This window comes from Grampus griseus (genome assembly GCF_964374135.1).
Source record: "Grampus griseus genome assembly, chromosome: 5".
NCBI classification, from domain to species: Eukaryota; Metazoa; Chordata; class Mammalia; order Artiodactyla; family Delphinidae; genus Grampus; species Grampus griseus.
The window spans coordinates 59,882,068-59,902,705 of NC_138998.1; the positions used below are offsets into that span (position 1 = coordinate 59,882,068).

Below are 20,638 nucleotides of genomic sequence, written 5' to 3' on the forward strand. Positions count from 1 at the left end.
GACGGAGGAATTATGTTTTAAAAAAGAATGATTAGTACAAGAGGCCCCTATTAGCCTCTCCAACTACTGTATCTTCAAAATCAAAAACTCACTTCCATCATTGGGTAAGTTATTTAACTTGCTGTGCCTCAGTTTCCTCATCTGCCAAATAAGGATAAAAAATGTCTAGCACTCTATGACTGGCACATGGCAGCTGGTGAATTACTGAATGAAAGAATGAATAACTCATAAAGTTGTTAAACACTAAATGAGGCAGTGTATGTAAAGTATTTAGCACACTGCCAGGCACACCAAAACCCCACATTAAATGGCTGTTACTGCCACCATCATCTTCGGTGCATCCCCATTGCCCATAAATTCCAATTTAAGCCTTTCTGTCCTGTTTTTAAAAGAAGGCTTATCTCACCAATTTAAGCTCCAAACAAACATTCCCACTAAAATCAAATCATTTTCTCTCTTCCACAAAGAAGCCAAGCTTATTTCTGAAGTCTTAGACCTTCGTTAATAACTATCCTCTCCCTGGAACATTTTTCATCATCCCTTGCGCAAATATCAAATCCTTTAGTTCTCATCACTCCTTGCCCAGGAAGCATTTCCCAACCATTCCTGCTTTTACTCATTTCTCCTTTTCTCTAAAACCCTCACACTCATATTTATTATTTTGCATTATGTGCTACTGTCTACTTTTTCTGAATAATCTGCAAATTACACTGTAGCTTTTACCTCCACTTCCCTTAGCCATCCCCAAAGCAAATGTGTGGTTGTTTCTACAGTATAAACTGACTGATCTAAACTGTTAACGGTGGCTATTTCTGGATAAGATTATGAATGACAATCATTTTTTTATTCTTTCTTATAGTTTCCAAATAATTCACACCAAAAAAGAATACATTTATCTGGCATTCTGTGACTCAGAAATCTTACAATGCTATTTCAACAGATACATAGTGAAAAACTTATGAGCCTAAGATCCTATAATATCTTCTGAAAAATAAACGATCAAACATACATACCTATGTCAGTGGAATTTTAACAACTATTTTCTGTATTGTAGTTCTTAAAAAAAAAAAAAAAAAATCAGTGGTTCACATATAGTATCCAGGGTTAACACTGTTATTGAATAGGCAGGGTATTTTCTGATTAACTAGAAGTTCACTGTTTCTCAGTATTTTTCAGTAACTGATAATGACTTTATGCTCAAAACACAGAACTTTCTATTACAAACGTGACGCTGTCAATGTATTTGAATATATCTGAAACACCAAATATAATTTTTAAAAATTCTTACCTAATCCTTTTTGTCCTGGATTCTTTGCAAAATTAAAAGTAAACTGGTAAAAATCCTTAAATCGTCCTGGTTCTTTCAATTCTTGTTCCATCTTGGGTATCTGGGCCTTTAGTTTTTCTATGCTGTCACATCTATATTGTAAAATTAAGTTTATAAAAGATAAACTTTTTCACTATATATTAAGAACATTTATTCCTACAACAGTTTATATTTCATAGAACTTCTTAAAAAATCCATTAAATTTTCATCTTTTTACATTACATAAACAAGTATGGGGTTAGATGGAGGAAGAAAAGATCTGGGGTGATTCAATGTTAGAAATAACTACTATTTTTAAAAGAAATGGGCTATTACTTTTAATTATGTAATTCACTGGACTGTCAACACAACCAAATTGTAGAAGTCAGCTGTAGTGAACAGATGAAAATGTAATCAGCTTTACAATCATCAGTTCAAACTGTAGCAGATATTCCTTACATGGTAACAAATCACATGTGTAGCTTCCAAACAAATTGAAAGCATAGTGTCTTGACTAGGTGAGGAAACAAGCATTCCTCTTGAAAACTTCTTGATATATACAAAGTATCATAATAAACATCATCTCCAACCATCTCCAACTGAAGTTACCTCAAATCAATATTAAACTTTGTATGTGCAAAGCATTCAATTTCCAAGGAGCTGAAAGGGTCCAAGTACCAAGTCCTACTTTCCACATAACAGCCATAAGGTAGAAATCTTCGATCTGTTATAGATTCCACAAACCAAGCATTCCACTTTTTTTCCTTCAAATCATTTTCGCTTTTATGTTCCTTCCATGCTCTTTATAACACCTCCCAGATTAGTTTGTAAATTAAAATTTTGATTTGGAAGTTCATTACATTTTACATGAACTCACTTTTAAATGGAAAAAAATAAAAGAGTTCTAATGAAACCTGTCCTGGCATAGAACATTTCAGCAAGTTCAGGATAAGGCTGGCTTTGGCTGTAGAACATAGTGGCTAGGCCAGTTATTAATTTATTGTCTCTCGGCTTTAAACTCACCCTTCTTTGCCCTACTTTGTGACTATCTGCAGTGGACTACAAATTGTGAAACTTCATTTTTCTTGCCAGCTGGTTCACTATTAGGTTCTACCAAGAGAGGGCGACGAAAGGCTGGAAGAGGACGAAAGAACTTTTCTTATCCCAGTCTGTTTTCTGCAGAGAGCAAGGGTTTCAGCGTGTTGGGAGGTCCCTGCAGTGTTCACCAATGGAGGCAACTTGCATGGCTCTGCAGCAAGTAGCCCCTAGCGAGCTTCTTCTCCACCAGAGAAGCAGGCAAGGCAAGCAGCGTGCTCCTACAGCAGCTACGCACTGTTTTCTGCGGTCGGAATCTCAGCCTTGTGGGGATCCTCTGAAGTGTCTAGGCTCCTTCCTTGTTTCCTTCCCTCCGTTCCAGGGGTGATGGCAGCTTCTTCCAACTGCCACCTTTGTTATGCTTAGAGTTTTCTTTTACCCCATTTACACAATAAAACAATTTTTTAAATTTACCCTGCTCAAATTACTGGTATGGTTTGTGTGTCTTGCCTGGACCCTGACTGATTACAATGTCCCTCAGGCCCAAGAATCAGAATGCCTGAGCCCAAATCCTGGCTTTAATACTACCTATCTAGTTTCTCTGTACCTCCATTTCCTCATCTCTAAAATGCGGATATAAACACCACTTCTCTCACAAAGTTGTTGTGAAGTGGTAGGTGCAGTACTTATTTAGCATAGTTCCTGAAAGAAAATAAACGTTCAGAAAGTGTTTAGCTATTATCATTCAAAAGCACCCACTAAAAACAGAAAGGGCAGCCTGTTACCGATCCACAAATTGAATACTTTTGGAGCTTCATCAAATACAGACAACTAAAGGCCACAGGTAAAACTGCTACCTGTGACTTTTCAATCTATTAATACCAAGACATTTAGCTAATCAGTTGTCCAGGTCTATGCAGAACAAAAAGTGATTAGTAACTTCCAAGATTTTAAATTCTAGGAGTTTGTTTATAAATTCAGAGTTCACAGCCTCACATTAGGAAATAACTTAAAACTTGCTCATTTCACTTACCCATATAAAATATTAAAGCATAGTAATTTTAACATTAGTCAATCTCCCTTAGAAACAAATGATAAAAGCATAATGCAAATAGAGTAGGTTGTACTAACTACACAAATAACTTGACATGGGAAGGAACTAGCATATTAGCCCATTTCTATCTATAGCAATGTTTGGGGGCACGAATGTCAGTTCCACAGTAATTCTCACAGTAACGTACCTAATTTCCTATGGTAATTATACACTCACCCTAATTCTGTCATGCCGTCCATGAACTCCTGTTTGGAGAACTCGCACTGTGTTGCTGCTCTGAACTTCCACGCGATGATCAACACACTAATGCTGGCCGGATCCAGTGCCAGGTCATCACAGAACTGCTGTATACCATCTATTCCAATTTTATTTTCATCTTGAGGATCTTCAAAAACAACAATGCAATATGAAATCAGTGCCATACTTTACTGTGCTACTACTGAAACTGAGAAAGGTATTGCTTTATATTCCATTTTTTTAAATGATCACGATAGACCAAAAATATGAAGCAGTACTGCTCTATGAGATATTTTCCCCCTGTAATATTTAAAGCCACTTTGCCCCTAAAACAGCATTCTTACAATTAACAGCAAGATATATATCCAGATAGACACCTGATTTTTAAGTCTCATTTATTCATATGAAAAAAGTTCCATACTTAACACACATTCAGAAAATCAGACATTCCTATATAGGGATAAAGGATTTTTACTGAACATAGCCACATTTTACAGAGGCATTCTAAACAGTATTATACACAGAAATTCTTTTTTTCTTAAAGTTCATTTCACTACAGAAATCACTTCTTAAAGAATATCGAAAAAAACATAAACTCTGCAATTCAATTTTAATCACAATACAAACATCTGTTGTTCAAATTAAAGAAGAAAACCCCCAACTATCAATATTTACTTTTCAGACAGCAAAAATTTAAATACAAGAAGAAAGAGGCACTCATACACTGTTGTCAAATGTGATTTGCTAACATCTCTAGGAATAAAAAATTTGCACAGCCTTTGATTTTTGGGGCATGAGCTATGCATAAAATATAATCCCACTTTTGGAAAAATTTTGAAATTTTTTTTGCATACATATTTCTGCATAAACATAAAAGACACAGAAAGTTGGACACCAGGCTATTAAATATTGGTTCCCTCAGGAGAATAAATAAGCAAAAGATGGAGAAACTATTAACATTTTCTTTATTCAATCTATTCTGCATTAACTTTTTAAGTGTATATTACTTTATAATTATTTAAAGGTTATTAAAATTATTAGGCAGGTTTTCTTAAAATCCGCTCAGCTGAGTTTTATAAGAAAATGAGGGAAAAAACCTAGTCCCCCAGCCCCCATTCTCAAATTGGATCACAAAGGAGGAAAGGCGGGGGGGGGGGGGGGGGCGGATAAAGGGGGAGGAAATAAAGACACTAAGAAGAAATTTTAGTGAAAAGAAGAAAATAATTTTTCAGGTTTCTTAAAGTAATTCTAAGATCTAAAGAGCTCTGTATCCACCCAATTAATGGTCTCTGTATCATTTGATTTCTCACAAGAAGCATGTAAATTTGGAAAACCTCGTTCAAAATATTTAAAGTCACAAGCAAACACTCACCTTTGTATCTATTGTATAGTTGTTCTAACTTCTTCCTGTCCAATGATCCTTTTACACTCTCTCGTATATAAAGTTCAGGATTTTGGAAAAAATTGTCTGTTGCAACATCTAACTTCCAGTCATTTTGAGACAGACAACTTACTGCTGTTTTTTCACTAGATTGTGTGAAGATCATAAACTGACGAACTTTATCCTTCTGCGATGATTTCAACTTGTTCTATTGAAACCAGAAAATCAACTGAAACTCTGTGTAACATCACAAAAGACTAAGTATTTCTATACTGCTGACTAAATCATTTTTAGCAGTACTTTTTCCTCATAAAATATTAAAACGTTTAGTTCAAGACTTATTTTCGATCTATTAATCAGAAAGACAAATTTTTTAAAAATCTAAAACACAAAATTGGTATCATTTGGGGAAAGAAACTAGGACAGAGGCAACAGAAGTTCACCCACCCTGCATTTCTCCTAAAATTGGGTCCTGTGAGCACGTACAAAGGCTCTCGAAGGGAAGGAGAGCTACTCTCAAAACATTAGCCAAGCAACAAAGCTCTAAGGGATGCTTAAGGAGTGGTGAGGAAGACCACCACTAACGTCACTAATGGTGACATTATTTAGCCAGTCAGAACAGTCAAGTGACCCTGAGGAACAACGAGATTAACAGGTATTTGTTGCAGTCCTAAAACCCATTATAAAGAATATGGGGTGCAATTCTCCCCAACCTCACCCCCACCCTACCCCCTTGTTTTCTTGCTATTTTTACCAATGTGAGAAAGCAACAGAATGTGAGAACTCTGCATTTCTCCTCGCATGTCCAGGAACCAAGATAATTATCCATAGAATTTCCTCATATTTTCAGTCAAATCAGAAGCAGTGAAATATGAACAAGCACCCCCCGCATCCTTCCAACAAAGGTAATTTTTAACAGAATTCTCTTTTTCACCCTGAAAGAATCATCTCTTTCCCTTAGCCTGAATCTAGTAGACGTTCTCTCTAACCCTCAGGCCTACTGTAATAACCTTCTCTCACTGGCCTTGTGTTGACACATATTCATTTCTCATCTAAGCCCTAAGCAAAATGAAGCAAGGCAATTAGGCCCTCCACTCTCTCCCAGTATCAAGGGCCATGTTCATTTTCTCCTCTCACCCAAGCTAGTCTCCTGTGAAATTTCAGCCTCCCCAGTATTACTCTTCCCTCTCGCAAGTCCTAATACCATCTCTCAGCAAAATACTTGGGTTCTTCCTGAGCTATTATTGCAAATGAAGGGGAAAAAAGCATGTGAGGAGGACACACATTAATAGATACAGTGTTCTGTGGTTTAAGCAACACATCTGAAAACCCCAGCATTTTTGATCTGGCCCAAACTGACAGATCACAAACCTCAACCACCTGATTGTACAGATGAGAGAACAGACCCCAAAGGTTAAGGAATTTATTTTAAAAAATCACCCAGGTTATTATTAGTAGAAATGGGACAAGAACAGAAAGCTCTCATGAATCTGGGTCTTAGTAATCTTTCCATAAATCACACTGCTTGCTGTACATATTTATAAACCTTTTTAGGTTTTCAGGAAAAAGGCTACCAAAGATATAAATATTTCTACCTACCACAGAGTAAAAATAAGACTATGCAAAATCAAATATGAAAACCGACCCTATCTTTTATACCCTGGAGTCTAATCTGTCAGCCATACTCTTCTCTCTCTGTAAATATGTTATTGCTTAGGATTACAGATTAAAATCTCAATCTCTGTTCTCCATTAAAATTGAGAAACTATAAATTCACTAACCTCCCGTTATTTCACAAATAACTCTACCACTTCTGGACACCCGATAACTCATATCTTATTATGGGACACATCTCTCAAATGTCTAGGAGTCTTCCCTCTTGAAAAGTCTCTCCTCAAGATGTTATTCAATTGCAACAAACCCACAATGAAATCAAATGCCAAGGAAGATACCTGCCTTATTTTAATATACTGTTTAACTGAAAGGAAACCACTTTGATTTCAACTTTTGTTACTGAGAGCCATTTTTAAAATTAGTATACTTTTCTAAGAGATATAGTATACATAAGAGATACAGTATCTAAGAGATACAGTATACTGACATATGTTTTAATCCTTTGAAGAACAGGGAAGTACCTAAGGGTCACTATAATCATCACTGACCACTGTACAATGCTGTACAAAGTACTGGAGATTAACCTAGAAGTATAACAACTACAGGCCACAACCTGGAAATTATAATTAAACCTGACATAACTTTTCTGTATAACCTTTTTCCATTCTCCTAAAAGTTAAAGGCAGCAAAACAATCAGGATTATTGGGGGTTTTACCATACAGTATTAAATCCAGTGTTCTCCCCTGAAGCTTGAATCAGTTTTGTTGAAGAGAGGGAGGAAAAACACAGCTTAAGTCACTTGTGCAAGCCTAAAAGAGTTGTTCACTCTACTAAAGACTTCCTGTTGGAAAGCAAAATATTAGAAAATTGGGGGGACCAAGTTAAAAAACAGTCTTATCCATAAAAACTAATAACAGAATTATGTAAGTGAATTCTTTAACTCCATTTCGTATCTTATTTGAAATAAAAGTATATGTAATCAATAATGTCTATGTATATGCAAATAGAAACTATTTTAACTGGTTTAAATTTCCAGTACATGGGGCAATATCAATATTTTTTAAGAAAAAGGGTTGCAGCTACCCATTTCCAACACCACAGAGGCTAATGAGTGATACCTCGCAGAGAACTGATAGTCTGAGTTCCTGCTAGGCCAAGTAGTAATAAGCAATTCCATTTCTGCAAAGTCTGATAAGTACCCTCCCCTTTCTTGTACTTAAAATGTACTCTGACCATTTCTCTGTCATCTCTCTCTGCCTAGAATAAATCTTAACACTTGTTCTCCCACTACGGAGGATGTACTCAATTCTGTAGTCCCAAAGGCTGTCCTAGAGGAAAGTTGGAGTGGGCTACACAGACCTGCCCTTTCCCCAAGCCTATTTAGGAGAGCTACAACACTCCCACCCCCTTTTCCCAGGCCACAAGAGGGCACCAGGCAAGGTGTTCTGATTTTCTGAGTACAGCTCAAAGGTTTAAATTTCTATCAACTTAAGGAAGAGAAAAAGGGTATCTAGCCAGCAAAGAATTATTTTATAGGGGATGAGAGGGTGGATAGAAAACTGAGGTGGAAGAAATAACAGATGGGTTGTCTTTGTTTCTACTACAAACCCAGTGGGTATCTTCCTAAGAGCAAAAACATATGACAACTACAATGATTCAGCACTCAAATGTAGTACATACTATTTAAGACTTATTTAAAAGGAACTAGAGTGGTCATTAAATAAGATTAGGCAATACAATCTTCAGGACTCAAATGTGAAAACTATCTGGAGATTATCAAACTTTCAAGGAAATTCAATATTGGTTAAGTATGTAAAATGTATAAAATACAGAATATACCCTGATTATTTATAATTCTAGCAAAAACGGGGGGAAGGAGAAAGGAAGAAGGGAGGAAAGAGGAGGAAGGAGATAAAGGAATGCTGTCTCTTGTAATAGAAAGCTAATAACTGCATCAAAGATTACCAAAGTTAGAAATACTATTATTACTATAATCTAACCAGTAAAAAGCACCTACTTACTCATCTTTCCAAAATAAAAGAAAATTTGGTTATCAATATACATTGTTTAATACTTAAATCTAGCATGTTTGCAATTGTTTTCCACTCAAGAAATTTAAGAGTTACATTTAAAATAACAGTTTATCTGGGAAAAAAAAAATCAAATACTTTGGATGTAGCCAAGTATCATATAGTCAAGTGTATGACCACTGAACTTACAAAGTCTACTGTGATAGAAGAATAGGGATTCAGAAAAACTATAATAAAAAAATAATGCTGCGCGCCCCGGGGAGGGCCGGGGGAGGGGACGTCACCCCTGCCCACCTCCCACTGCCCCGCCTCCCACCCGCAGGCTCCCGAGCAGCAGTCTCGCCCAGCATACCGCTGCCCGGGAACCTCCCACCGGGCTCAACTTAGGCTCGGAACTGCAGGTGAACATCTTCACTGCCCGGGAATCATTGAGTGTGTGGACAGGACAGCCTCCTTGGAAGGCCGGCTATACCAGAGTCCCGCCTCAACATGGACCTTGCCATCGAGGCAGCTTCTCAGTCTGTGCCTGTCTGAGGATGCTGCCCATCATGGCATGGGGGCAGCCATCTCCCAGGGGGCCCTCACTGCCATCATCTGCAACGGCCTCCTAGGCTTCTTGCTGCTGCTGCTCTGGGTCATTCTCTGCTGGGCCTGCCACTCCAACTCTGCCAACATCGACTCCCTCTCCAAATCCAGTCCCAACTCCAGCCCTGGCCCCTGTCCCAAGAAGGCACCCCCGGCCCAGCTCAGCCGAAAAGGCAGCTACCTGCTGCATCCCTGAAGACCCCAGGCCTAGCCCGGAGTCTGGGACTTAAGTCCACCCCACTTGGAACCTGGAATCGGGATCCCAGGGTCCAGCCAGCCTAGGGTCCAGAACTCAGAGTCCAGCCTGTCTGGAGCTGGACCCAGCAACCCAGAGTCTGGTCGGCCTGGCTCCAGGAGGGGCTCTGCTGGCCCTCGGTAGACAGGCCTGGGGTCGGGGTTCATGAGTTGGTGCTAGGGCCAGGGCCATCTGGACTCTGCTCCATCCCAGCAGTCGGGGCTGGGTCCACCCGCCCCCTAGGCCAAGCGCCTCTAGGCCCTCGAGGTTGGGGAAGCAATCCATGGCAATAATGGGAGGGTGTTGAGGCTGGGCCCCTCCTCTGGTCCTCCTACTGTTTGCTGGATAATAAATGGAACTACGGCTTAAAAAAAAAAAAAAAGCTCATAAAGTTATAAAATTCCTCTTTTAAGTATTTCCATCAAGAAAAACAATAAACATGGAAGATTATTTTCTAGTTAAATAAAAATAATTTTAACAGGTAACATTTTTAAAAGCAAAAAATTAAAATTCATTATTTCTATTATTCTGAATAGAATCTCACCCTTAAGTTTCAATCTCTCACCCTTAAGTTTCAAATTCAGTCTAAACTCCAGAAAAAAAGACACCAAGGCCTTTATATATATATATATATATATATATATATTTTTTTTTTTTTTTTTTTTTTTGTGGTATGCGGGCCTCTCACTGTTGTGGCCTGTCCCGTTGCGGAGCACAGGCTCCGGATGCACAGGCTCAGCGGCCATGGCTCACGAGCCCAGCCGCTCTGCGGCATGTGGGATCTTCCCGGACTCTCAACCACTGCGCCACCAGGGAAGCCCCAAGGCCTTTATATTTTTAAAGGAATTAATTTCCTAACTCAATTCTAGTTATCTCAGGATTTGATGAATCTAGCTCACAAAAAAAAATGTTTAAAAAATCAAACACTGTAATGATCACCCATAATTTTCATTAAAAGCTCTGTATGTTGTTCTCATGTGTTTACCATACGACTAACAGTTTAACTTCATCTGAAATTTAGAAGAGCTGGTTTAAGTCCAGAAAATCATACTTTCCACATATGATACATAGTATGCAGCAGATATAGCCAGATGTTACCAATATCCCAAACCACTCATCTATAAAAGGCCTTCTCACAGATTATAGGTCTGAAGTCAAAAGTACAAGAAGGGCTTCCCTGGTGGCGCAGTGGTTGAGAGTCCGCCTGCCGATGCAGGGGACGCGGGTTCGCGCCCCGGTCCAGGAAGATCCCACATGCCGCGGAGCAGCTAGGCCCGTGAGCCATGGCCGCTGAGCCTGCGCGTCCAGAGCCTGTGCTCCGCAACGGGAGAGGCCACAACAGTGAGAGGCCCACGTACCGCAAAAAAAAAAAAAAAAAAAAAGTACAAGAAAAATCAATTCAACTAACCAGACTACCTACTCCTAGAGAAGACTTTCACCTAGGGGTAAAGTTCTACCAGAAAGCCAGGCTAAGAATCTAGGTAGGAGTAGCTAGAAACTCTCTTCCCTTCCACCTGCAGCAGAGAGGTGAAGAGTGCAGACTCTCAAATCAAACTGGCAAGATTTTAATTCCACCTGTGCCCCCTAATTGCTGTGTGACTTCGGGAAAATTACTTAATCTCTGTGTGCTTCAATTTCTTCATTTGTAAATAGGGTGTGAAGTTATCTGAACTAATTCAAGTTAAGCTCTTAGAACTGTAACTAGCACACAGTAAGGACTCCTTACAAGTTCACAAAGAATATACTCCAGAGAAAAAAGTAATTTTATGTAAATAAGAAGAAAGAATAACAACCACCATAATCAGAACACTGGTAGCTAACGTTTATTTGAGCTCCTACTGTGTGCCAACTCTGTGCTAGGTATTTAATTATTAACAATTCTGCAAGGTGGTTATCACTGATTCTGTTTTACCAATGAGGAGACCAAGCCTCAGAGCTCATTTTATCTAAACAGACTTATCCAAAAAGTAGCAGAGCCAGAAATGAAACCCTGGTGCCTGGCTTCAAGGCATGCAGTTTTCCATTTCTTCTACATTGTTGTCAAGTAAGAGAGAAAACAAAAAGGGCAAAAATGCAACCACTGAGTAATTATTGTGTGCACTGGGGAGAGAGGGGAATTATGAACAATATTTCTTCACCTATTTTTATGGAAAAGTTAAATAAGTAATCAACTGACCTTTTCCCTTTCAAATGTAAACAATTTGTATTCTGACTAAAAATTGCAAATTAAGCATTCCCTTACTAACTAAAAGACTAATTTAAGGATAGAACTTCCTTTCAGGGTTTTTTGGGAAGGGGGGAGGGGAGAAGAGGTGGATTGGTTATTTTTAAGACAAGTAATTCATCAGGAAGGAAAAATGTGTTTATAGTCCTGTCATAGTCTATTTTTAAAAAGATGGCCAAAATCTATAGCTTTAACTATACAGAGGTGGAAAATTAGGGGCACTGAAAGTCAGGGTTTCCTTTTCCAATGAGAAGGCTTGAAACCCAGAGGGGGAAAAAAAACATGTACAGGTTATAGCCAGATAATATAAGCAAATGTATACAATTTCAAATATTAAGCAAAACAAAAACAAAAACCCAAACCCTCAGTATTCATGTAAATTATAATCTGCAGTTTAGAATAGTTACTCATGGTAGGCCTGTGGGTCTTATCATTCATCCCTACACTTCCTGCGCTTTGAATGACAGTTACAATGAACTCTTCTTTGAGAGGAGCTGCATTACTTCTAAGTCAAAAGTGGAATAATATACTATACTGTGTAATCGTTGTACCCAATTATGTTTTATATTGATATAATGGCAATTCACCTGAAAAAATATTTCAGAAGTATATCTGTAAGATTCAAACTGGTTTTGTACGCTTTTAAATAATTTTCCTCAAAGTTTTTTAAAAAATATTCCATTAATGAAAATTTAAAGGATTTTCTCCTCCCCATCCTCAGAATTATTTTTCAAAAGATGACTACCACTGTAAATGGAATAAATGTTTTGATTCTGGTTTACAGAAGACTGTTTTGACTATTAAAAAGTTATTTTTGCTAATTCCTGATTATCTTTGATAATGGGATAGAAATAACCTCCTTAAAATACTTGTGTTAGCCATCGTCTTTCAACTGATTCTCCCAAACTTATTGCTTGAACATTTAACAAGTAGTCAAGGTAGCTAATTTAAATTTGCTCCTCCTCTCCATAAACATCTTTTCTAAAGAAATCTTGAATTAACTAAAAGATTACTGAGGTGAAAACAAAACAACAACAAAAAAGAATTAAATGAGATTTTTAAAGTTCCACAGTTAAAGAACTTACAATAATGACTAGCATTCTACAGTCATGGATATTTGTTTCATAAAGAGAATAAATGATCCTCGAAAAATGAAATTTCCTAATTCTAAGATTTGGTATCTACTCAAGCCCTAAATCTAGAAATAGTAAAATCCTATGTATAATAAGTGCTTTAAATGTTTACTGAAACAAAAATATCCTAATATAACAAAGGAATGGGCCACGTACTTCAACTTAATCTCTGTTGCTGAACACTATTCAGTGTTGAGAGATTCGAAAGTATAATGCAATAGAATTCTTCAGCAAAGAACTGTTGAAAAGTAAATCTCTCTTAAAATTTTACAATGCAAATAAGCAGTTTAATCACTCTAAATGATTAGGTACTAATCATATAAAATGGATTCAACAAAGTGATGAAAGACATTTCAGTGGCATTTTCCCCTTCTGCTTTTGCTTTTTCTTAGGTGGGGGGTATACACCTAAAGTGACTAGGTAAACTAGATAGTCAGCAGGTTATTCAAGAGCTTGTTTGTGTCCACAAAGCAACTGAATCCTATTTGGAACTATCTCTCTTCATCAAATGTCATGGCTAATACTATCACAACTTGAACAACAACACACTCAAATTTAAAAGGGGGCTTTCTCACAGATTTTCATTATGCTTGACCCAACCTACAAAGCCAAAATCAAAAGAGCCACTTGACTCACATGAGCTCAGCTCTTTTAAAACTTAAAAAACAAAACAAAAAAACCACAAGTTAATTTTACTTTCAACTTTTTTTTTTACCATATGTACCAAAAAAGTTCTAATTTTTCAATTAAATGTTTACATCAGATCATCTGATTTGATATGGAAACAACTAGGTCACTATTCAATATAAGGAAGAAACCAGAGTGAAACCAATCAAAAATTCCACACCTATACGGAAGGGGTGCTTGCTGGGTTTTTTTAAAAAAAAAAGAAGAGGAGTAAATAAACTGTGGAATCAGAGACCAGGCTGCTAATCCCTGCTCTGTCATATACTAGCTCTTTACCTTGGCCATCTCTTCAGAAACACTAAACCTCCTTTTTCAGGTATGTTAAAAGAAGGTAGCAATACCTATCTCACAAACAGGGGTGGAGATAAAATAAGAGTTGTGAATTGCCTGACTAGCAGACGTTATGTTCTCAGTAAAGATTAAGGTACTTCTTCCTTTCCAAAGGCCCAGTTTTCTGCATACGGTCATTAAACATGCAAACTACAAGAACATACTCAAAAGCAATCTACAAAAGAGATTGTGTTGTGTTGTTTTTATTAACCAGCATGGCTAGGTAAACTTGATGTTCAACGAGTTTTTATTGAATATTGGACAGTCATCTTAATCAGAATTCAAAACTCTGCACACAGAAACTGCATAAGTTGTCTTTAAAAACTGCTTTGAAGATAATTATGTATACTATAATTTTAATAGGACACTATGAGAGAGTAGAAACAAGGTCTATCATACTACTCAGAATCCTTCACTGGCTTCCCATTTCTCTTGGAGTAAAAAAACACAATATCCTTACAATAGCCACCCATGCCCATCTCCACTCCTTACCACTCAGACCTCATCTGCTCCAACGCCCAACATGCCCCCCTCCCCCCACCACGTTACCCCAGCCACACTGGACTCAGTGCTCCTCAAACTCTCTCTGACCACATCTGTGCATGGTTTACTCCTTCATCTCCTAGTCAGCTCAAAACCCACTTCATCAGTGGTGCAAACACCATTTTGCAACCCCAAATCCACTGTGCCCCAACACTCCCAATTCTTCTCCCTGACACTGCTTTTTCCCATAGCCCTTAACACTTTCTAACATAGTAAGGAAGAAAAATATATGCTATGTTTATTATTTGTCTCTCCCTACTAAAATGTAACCCTCACCAGGGCAGGGATTTTTATTTTTTCAGTGGGGGGATATATATATATATATATATATACACACACACACACATACACACACACACACATATATATGTATTTATTTATATAAAAATACATGTGTGTGTATCTATATCCTCAGTGCCTAGAACAGTGCCTGGCACATGGTAGGCATTTAAGAAATAATTATTAAAATTAATTAAGGCCCTCCCTTAATTTACTCATGTATATGCAAAACAATGTGAAACGAGTTCTACAGAGACAACCTTCAACAGGCCTACATTAATCTGGACTTACAAACTCTGATATTTGTTGAAAATATAATCTTAAATTTCAAAGTCCATACATTTTTTAAAAAAAAACATTAAAAACACAGTAAATTAACACCATTAATTTGAATTTTGTTATTTAACATTTTCATTAATAACACTTGGGTTTCCCTCTGTTTAAATGAGTAAATTAATTTCAAATCCAATTTTCAACCATTTCTTTAGATTTCATGTGAGTTAAAAGATTACATGTACCACAAATACTGGGAGAAATAGTAAAACCAGGAAAAGTTAGTTTCAGTTCTGCAACTAACAATTTTGCAAACTTGAACCTCAAAACCTCCTTGATCTTCAATTTCTTCTTCTGTAAAAGGGAAGAGGAGTAAATCAGATGATCTCTGAAGCCATTTCAGGTCTAAAAATTCTATGATGCTGTGAGTCTATAAAAATCTAGTAGGTTACACAGTCTACAAACTTCTCACACATCTAAGAAAAATAATTAAAATCAAAATTTTTAGCTGAATGTAACTTTGGAAATCATCAAATCCTGTCCTCTTACAAATAAGAAAACAAGCCAAAAATCAAACACTTTTTAAAAAGATTTTCAGGGGTAACAGAATATTGTCTAGTTTTGGAGTTATTTTTGGTCTTTCTACGTGGGTGTCAGGTAGGTTAAATGAACAATTTTTTTTTCTTACACAACATGTTCAGATATCCTGTCATTTAAATTTGCCCCAGAATTGACAATATAACATGTGCTCTAGAAATGGGCTGCATTACACACACTGAAAAACATTAGCCCCAAAATTGTATCAAGAAATAATTATAAGTAAAATAAATTTACAATGAAAAACTTAACTAGAAAATTCTTATGGCCTAACTTCTATTAGGGTCCATGATAATTTAGTTTCCAAACTAACAAGAGCATACCAAGACAATTCTAGTGACATGATCTGAGTTCGGCCACAAAAAGTGTTTTTAATTAGTGATATCTTGTCTTTAGTAGTGTAATTAAATAGTTATGGCTAAGTTCCAAAACTAGCTAATTTAATAGTAGTAAAAGGACAGAAGCTTACAAGCTCCAATACAAGCTGAACTCTCATATGAACCACATGACTCCTGAATTCGTAACAAGTAACGAGCATTATCAACACTTTGGATTCCAGAGGATGATGCTGATTGGAGACTATTATGAGCGGAACACATTTCAATGCTCTCACAGAGTGTTTACCAGGGAATTACATTTCATTACTTCAAGCATACTCTTACAAGCCAAGAGTCTGGAAACTTCAGGAGTAATGTCTATGACCGTCAAAATGCTTAAGAAATTGGAAACTGTTTAGCCGCCCTGGTGGATCTTTAAACACTGTAACATCAATCTAAACAATCACCCGTACTTTATGGCAAAGTTTTCTTACAAATACAAATGGTAAACTTTCATGGAACTTACCACAGAACCTAAGTTCTTGAGTATATGGCAAACTAAACCACATATCCATACGCGCGACACCAGAATTCTGCCAAGTTGGAGGCTGAGACTAGGTAAGTGTCATTCAGCAGAAATAAGACCAGCTAAAAACAAGACACCGGGGCATTCCCTTAACAGACACACACATACACCCTCCTCAAAGAGGCCTTTATGCTCCCCATGAGCAAAAAGAGAAGAACATCATTTTTACTGTCTATTCATACAGTAACCTGCATGGAATTCAACTCATGCTCAGATTATAATACTAAACATAGCTTCTGAAAAACAGAATGTCCAAGAATCAGGTACATAATTACCAAAATGTAAACAGATAACTTGAATACCACGTCTTCAAGCTTGTAAGACATTTTCCAAACAAAAAAGGAAGAGGGGACTAACTTGACAAACTGTTTTTTAAACATCACGAATGGTTTTTAACTGGCATAATAAGCAATTACTCCTCCCACCCCAAGGAAATAAAATATGTGCCCAAAAGGTAGCAAGTCTGTTTCTCCTAATTTTATGAAATGAGAACAGGTTGCACTTCCGTACTCCCCCCTCCCCCCACGTCCCCCAAGCTCAGCGGTCTCCCATGTTCTCAGTAGAGAGGTAAATATAACCTCCACCAACTGGCCAGTGAAACTCCCATTTTCCAGGACTACGGGGCGCATCGAGAGGTGATGGAGAAAGGAACAGGGCTGTTACCCCGCCCCAAGCAAAACTGCCTGGAGACTTGAGGGGTGTTGGAGCCGGAGCGGAGGAGGGAGGGGAGAGCTGGGAAAGTCTTTCCTTCTCCCCGGCGGAGCGGAGGGGGAAGCCCCGGCTCCGGGCGGGGGGAGGCTCCTCACCCGGAACCCCGGACCCCGGTCCCCGGCCAGACACAATGGAGCAGGCGTGGGGGCCGGGCAGAGACGGAGCCGTTGCCCCATCCCCTCCCCCGCCCCAACGCCTCCCCTAACCACGCCGGGCCCAGCAAGGGGCACCCGGGGCCGCTCCCCGCGCCCCAAACTACCCGGGGCTCCCGACTAGGCCCGGCTCCGCTCCGCCTCCTCGGCTCTCACGTAGCAGCGGCGCCCGGGCGGGAAGGGGCGAAGGAGGAAGGGAGAGACGGGGAGGAGAGCCCCGCCGGGGAGCTGGACGGAGGCCGCGGGCCGAAGCTCGGGGCGGCAGGGTCGCCGCGGGGCGGAGGACGGCCGGGGCGGGGGTGCGCGGCTGCGCCGGCCCCCAGCCGGCGGGGCGGGCGGCCGCAGTGCCTCACCATGTTGGTGTCCTCCAGGCCTCTCCCCTCCTCCTCCGGCTCCGCAGCGAATGGACGGCGGCGGCGGCGGCGGCTCCTCTCACGGGCTCGCCGGGCTCCCGCTCATGCGCAGTGCGGGGCGGCCCCAGCGCGGCCCGAAGAGGCAGCCCCGGGCCTCCGGGAGGCGGAGGGACTGGGGCGGGCGGCGGGCGCCCCGCGCGGGGCTTCCCCTGGGCGCGAGGGTCCCCCCGGGCGGGGGGCGCGGGGGGGACCAGGGGGCGACGCACACGCTGCGCGCGCCGACATCCTCCCGCCGCGCCCGGCGGGTGGGGGGCCGGGCGACACCACCTCCGCTTCCTACGCGCTCCTTCCGCCGTCCGATGGCCAGGGTCGTGTCTACACTGTCTCGAGGAGGGGAAGAGCTGTGGCTGATAACTTATGCAGCTGGGGCGACTGGAAGGGCTAGGACTGCGGCGCTAGATCCGTCCCAAACCACCCCTCCCCATAAATATCCAAAAAAAAAAACCGGAAGAAAACAGTAAAAACACCTGCACCCCCAAGTGTTTTCTTCTCCCAGTCCAGTGTCTGGACTGCGTCGGGTCCCCCACGTGAACATGCCAGAGGAGACCTTAGTCTAGCCATGTGGGAGCTGGAATGCCCTTTGGAATGGCCCAGACTCTAACCAGACCTGTGTCCACAGGAAGACTGGTGGGATGGCCCTAGGGTTCCAGGCGAGGAAGGCTGAGGATTCAGGGCCCCATTCATGCCACACTGGTGGCAGATATCAGCGCCTACCACTTTCTCTAAATATCCACTTAGTTCAACCTTCCTAGGGTGAAGTTTTGGGAAGTAACGAACATCTTTTTTTACCGAGGGTTGATGTCAGGCTTGTCCTAATTTTGGTTCTAAGTCTGCTAAGGCTGAGGGTACCAGAATTCTCTGCTGGGGGGTCAAGTGGACAAGTATGTGCTGCAGGAAGTAGAAAAGACTCTTTGGAGTGATCCCTGCCCTTAAGAAATCGACTATCCAATTGAAGAGATGAGACACTTTCACACACAAAGGAAGGAAATAAGAAAAACAGGTAATGAAGCAAACATCAGAAAATCACATCTAAGACTGAGCTAAAAAATCTGTGTTTCAGAACAGAACCAACCTGAGTGGAAGCGTTATCACCCTCACCTGTTATCACTGTACTCAGCAACATCCTTTTCCCCCCAACCCTGGCATAATCTGCCAGATCAACCCTATAACTTTATGGCTTTGAAATTCTTATCAAAGCAGCAGAACTTCTTTGGCAACTCCTGGGGGCCTCCTAACACTTCCTGGAGCAGCCATGTATCAGGAGCTCCAGGGACTCTACCAAAACAGATCCTGGGCCACCACTAAGCATACATCCATTCTTCTCAACAACTTTCAGTGTATACATATTAATGTGCCAGTCTCCTTGCTAGGCTCTGGGAAAACAGCTTGGTCAGGACAGGCCAGATCTGCCTTGTGGAGCGAGCCTGAAGCTGGACCACATCCATGGATGTTCTCCAGGAATTCACCTAGCATTTGACCTGAAATATCAACTAACATCTAGGGTCTTAATGAAGAGGATTCACTGTATCTCTTTCCCCATACTGTTATACTTCACTGAGGTAATACCTCATGGGTTTTAAGCTCTTTTTCCTAATTGCCAACTCCAGCGAACAGCACTTAGTTCTCATTCTACTTGACCTATCTCCTGCATTAGAACACTTCTTCCTTAAATTCCCTCTCCATCATTTTCCATGATCCACTTTCTTCTGTGTTTCCTCCTTCCTCTGTGACCACTCTCCCTGGCTGGCTCAGCTCTCTTTGGCTCTTAAATCGTGGGCTTTCCAGAACTATCCCTGAATCTCTTCCTGTATATGAGCTGTGTCATGCTCTCACTCACATTCCCACAATGTCAACTACTACCTGTGTCTTGAGGAGTCCTAAATCTTGACTTCTAAGGTCCTGAGTGGCAGGCCTACACACTAATTTTGGTTACTCCACGGGCCTGTCAATCTTGACAAATCCAAAACCTCATCCCCAAACCTGCTTTTCCTCCTGTCTTTTTACCAGATCATCCAAGCCAGAAATCTAAGAGTCATTCACAACTCGTCCTACTTCATCCACCGTAATCTAATCGCTCACCAAACCTCACCAGTTTTACCACCTAAATAACTTTGCATTTGCATTCTATTCTCTATCCCTCAGCCAAGCCTATATTATCTCTCTTCTCATCAACAGCCTCTTAACCAATGTTCTGGCCTCTACTCTTTCCCCACCGCTCCAGAGTTCTCTTTCTATAACACAAATCTGAATTTCATCCTTAAAACTCTCCTTGGGCTCCATAAACGTGAGCCTCTTTGGTGTGGCATACAAGGCTCTCTCCCCATAATCTGTCCACTCACCTTGCTGTTTTCCACCACCTCCCACACAAATACACCTCATATTTCAGTTTTAACAATCCAAGCCTGCCATTTCTCATTCTGCTATCCCTGGAGGACTGGCTAACACTGACTGAGGGCTTTCCATGTACCAGGCACTGTTTTAAACCCATGACACATTCTAACTCACATAATCCTCACTTCAACCTATGAACTATGACCAATGATTATGCCCATTCTACCAAGGGAGAAACTGAAGAATGGAGAGGTTAAATAACATGCCAAATGTTCCTCAGCTGATATGTAGTAGAGCTGGTACTTAAACCCAGATAGTCTGGCTACAGACTCTATTCTCTTAACCACCACACTGTATTTGCTACCAAGACCTCACAGTCAACTCAAAGACCATCTTCTCTGTGATTATCTGCTGACCTCATCACCTGGATTCCAGCTGGTAGGTATGTTTCTCCTTCTGTACTTCTGTGACCGCCTGTATACACTTCTATTACACTTATGACCTATGATAATTATTAGCCGCCATGACTTCCCCTGCCAGGTTGTGCACTGCTCCAGGCCAGAGACCCAGTTGCACACATCTTT

General features: G+C 40.3%; 2 protein-coding genes across 2 annotated transcripts in view; one reads left to right on the forward strand and one right to left on the reverse strand.

Annotated features, from left to right (window-relative positions):
* The window catches only part of DCUN1D1 (defective in cullin neddylation 1 domain containing 1), a 29,909-nt gene extending 12,154 nt beyond the window's left edge, over window positions 1-17,755 (reverse strand). Inside the window, exons 1-4 of the mRNA XM_082654764.1 lie at window positions 17,664-17,755; window positions 5,005-5,221; window positions 3,612-3,780; window positions 1,289-1,419 (exon numbers count right to left, since the gene is read on the reverse strand). Of these exons, the coding sequence (XP_082510890.1) occupies window positions 1,289-1,419; window positions 3,612-3,780; window positions 5,005-5,221; window positions 17,664-17,666 (520 nt within the window). The 5' untranslated portion in view covers window positions 17,667-17,755. The remainder of the gene's footprint in view (window positions 1-1,288; window positions 1,420-3,611; window positions 3,781-5,004; window positions 5,222-17,663) is intronic.
* Window positions 9,212-9,439, forward strand: LOC309823094 (adropin-like; the record flags this gene model as incomplete). Its single annotated transcript, XM_082655269.1, has 1 exon — window positions 9,212-9,439. The coding sequence occupies one exon, from the start codon at window positions 9,212-9,214 to the stop codon at window positions 9,437-9,439; it is 228 nt and encodes a 75-aa protein (XP_082511395.1).
* Window positions 17,756-20,638: the final 2,883 nt, after the last annotated feature.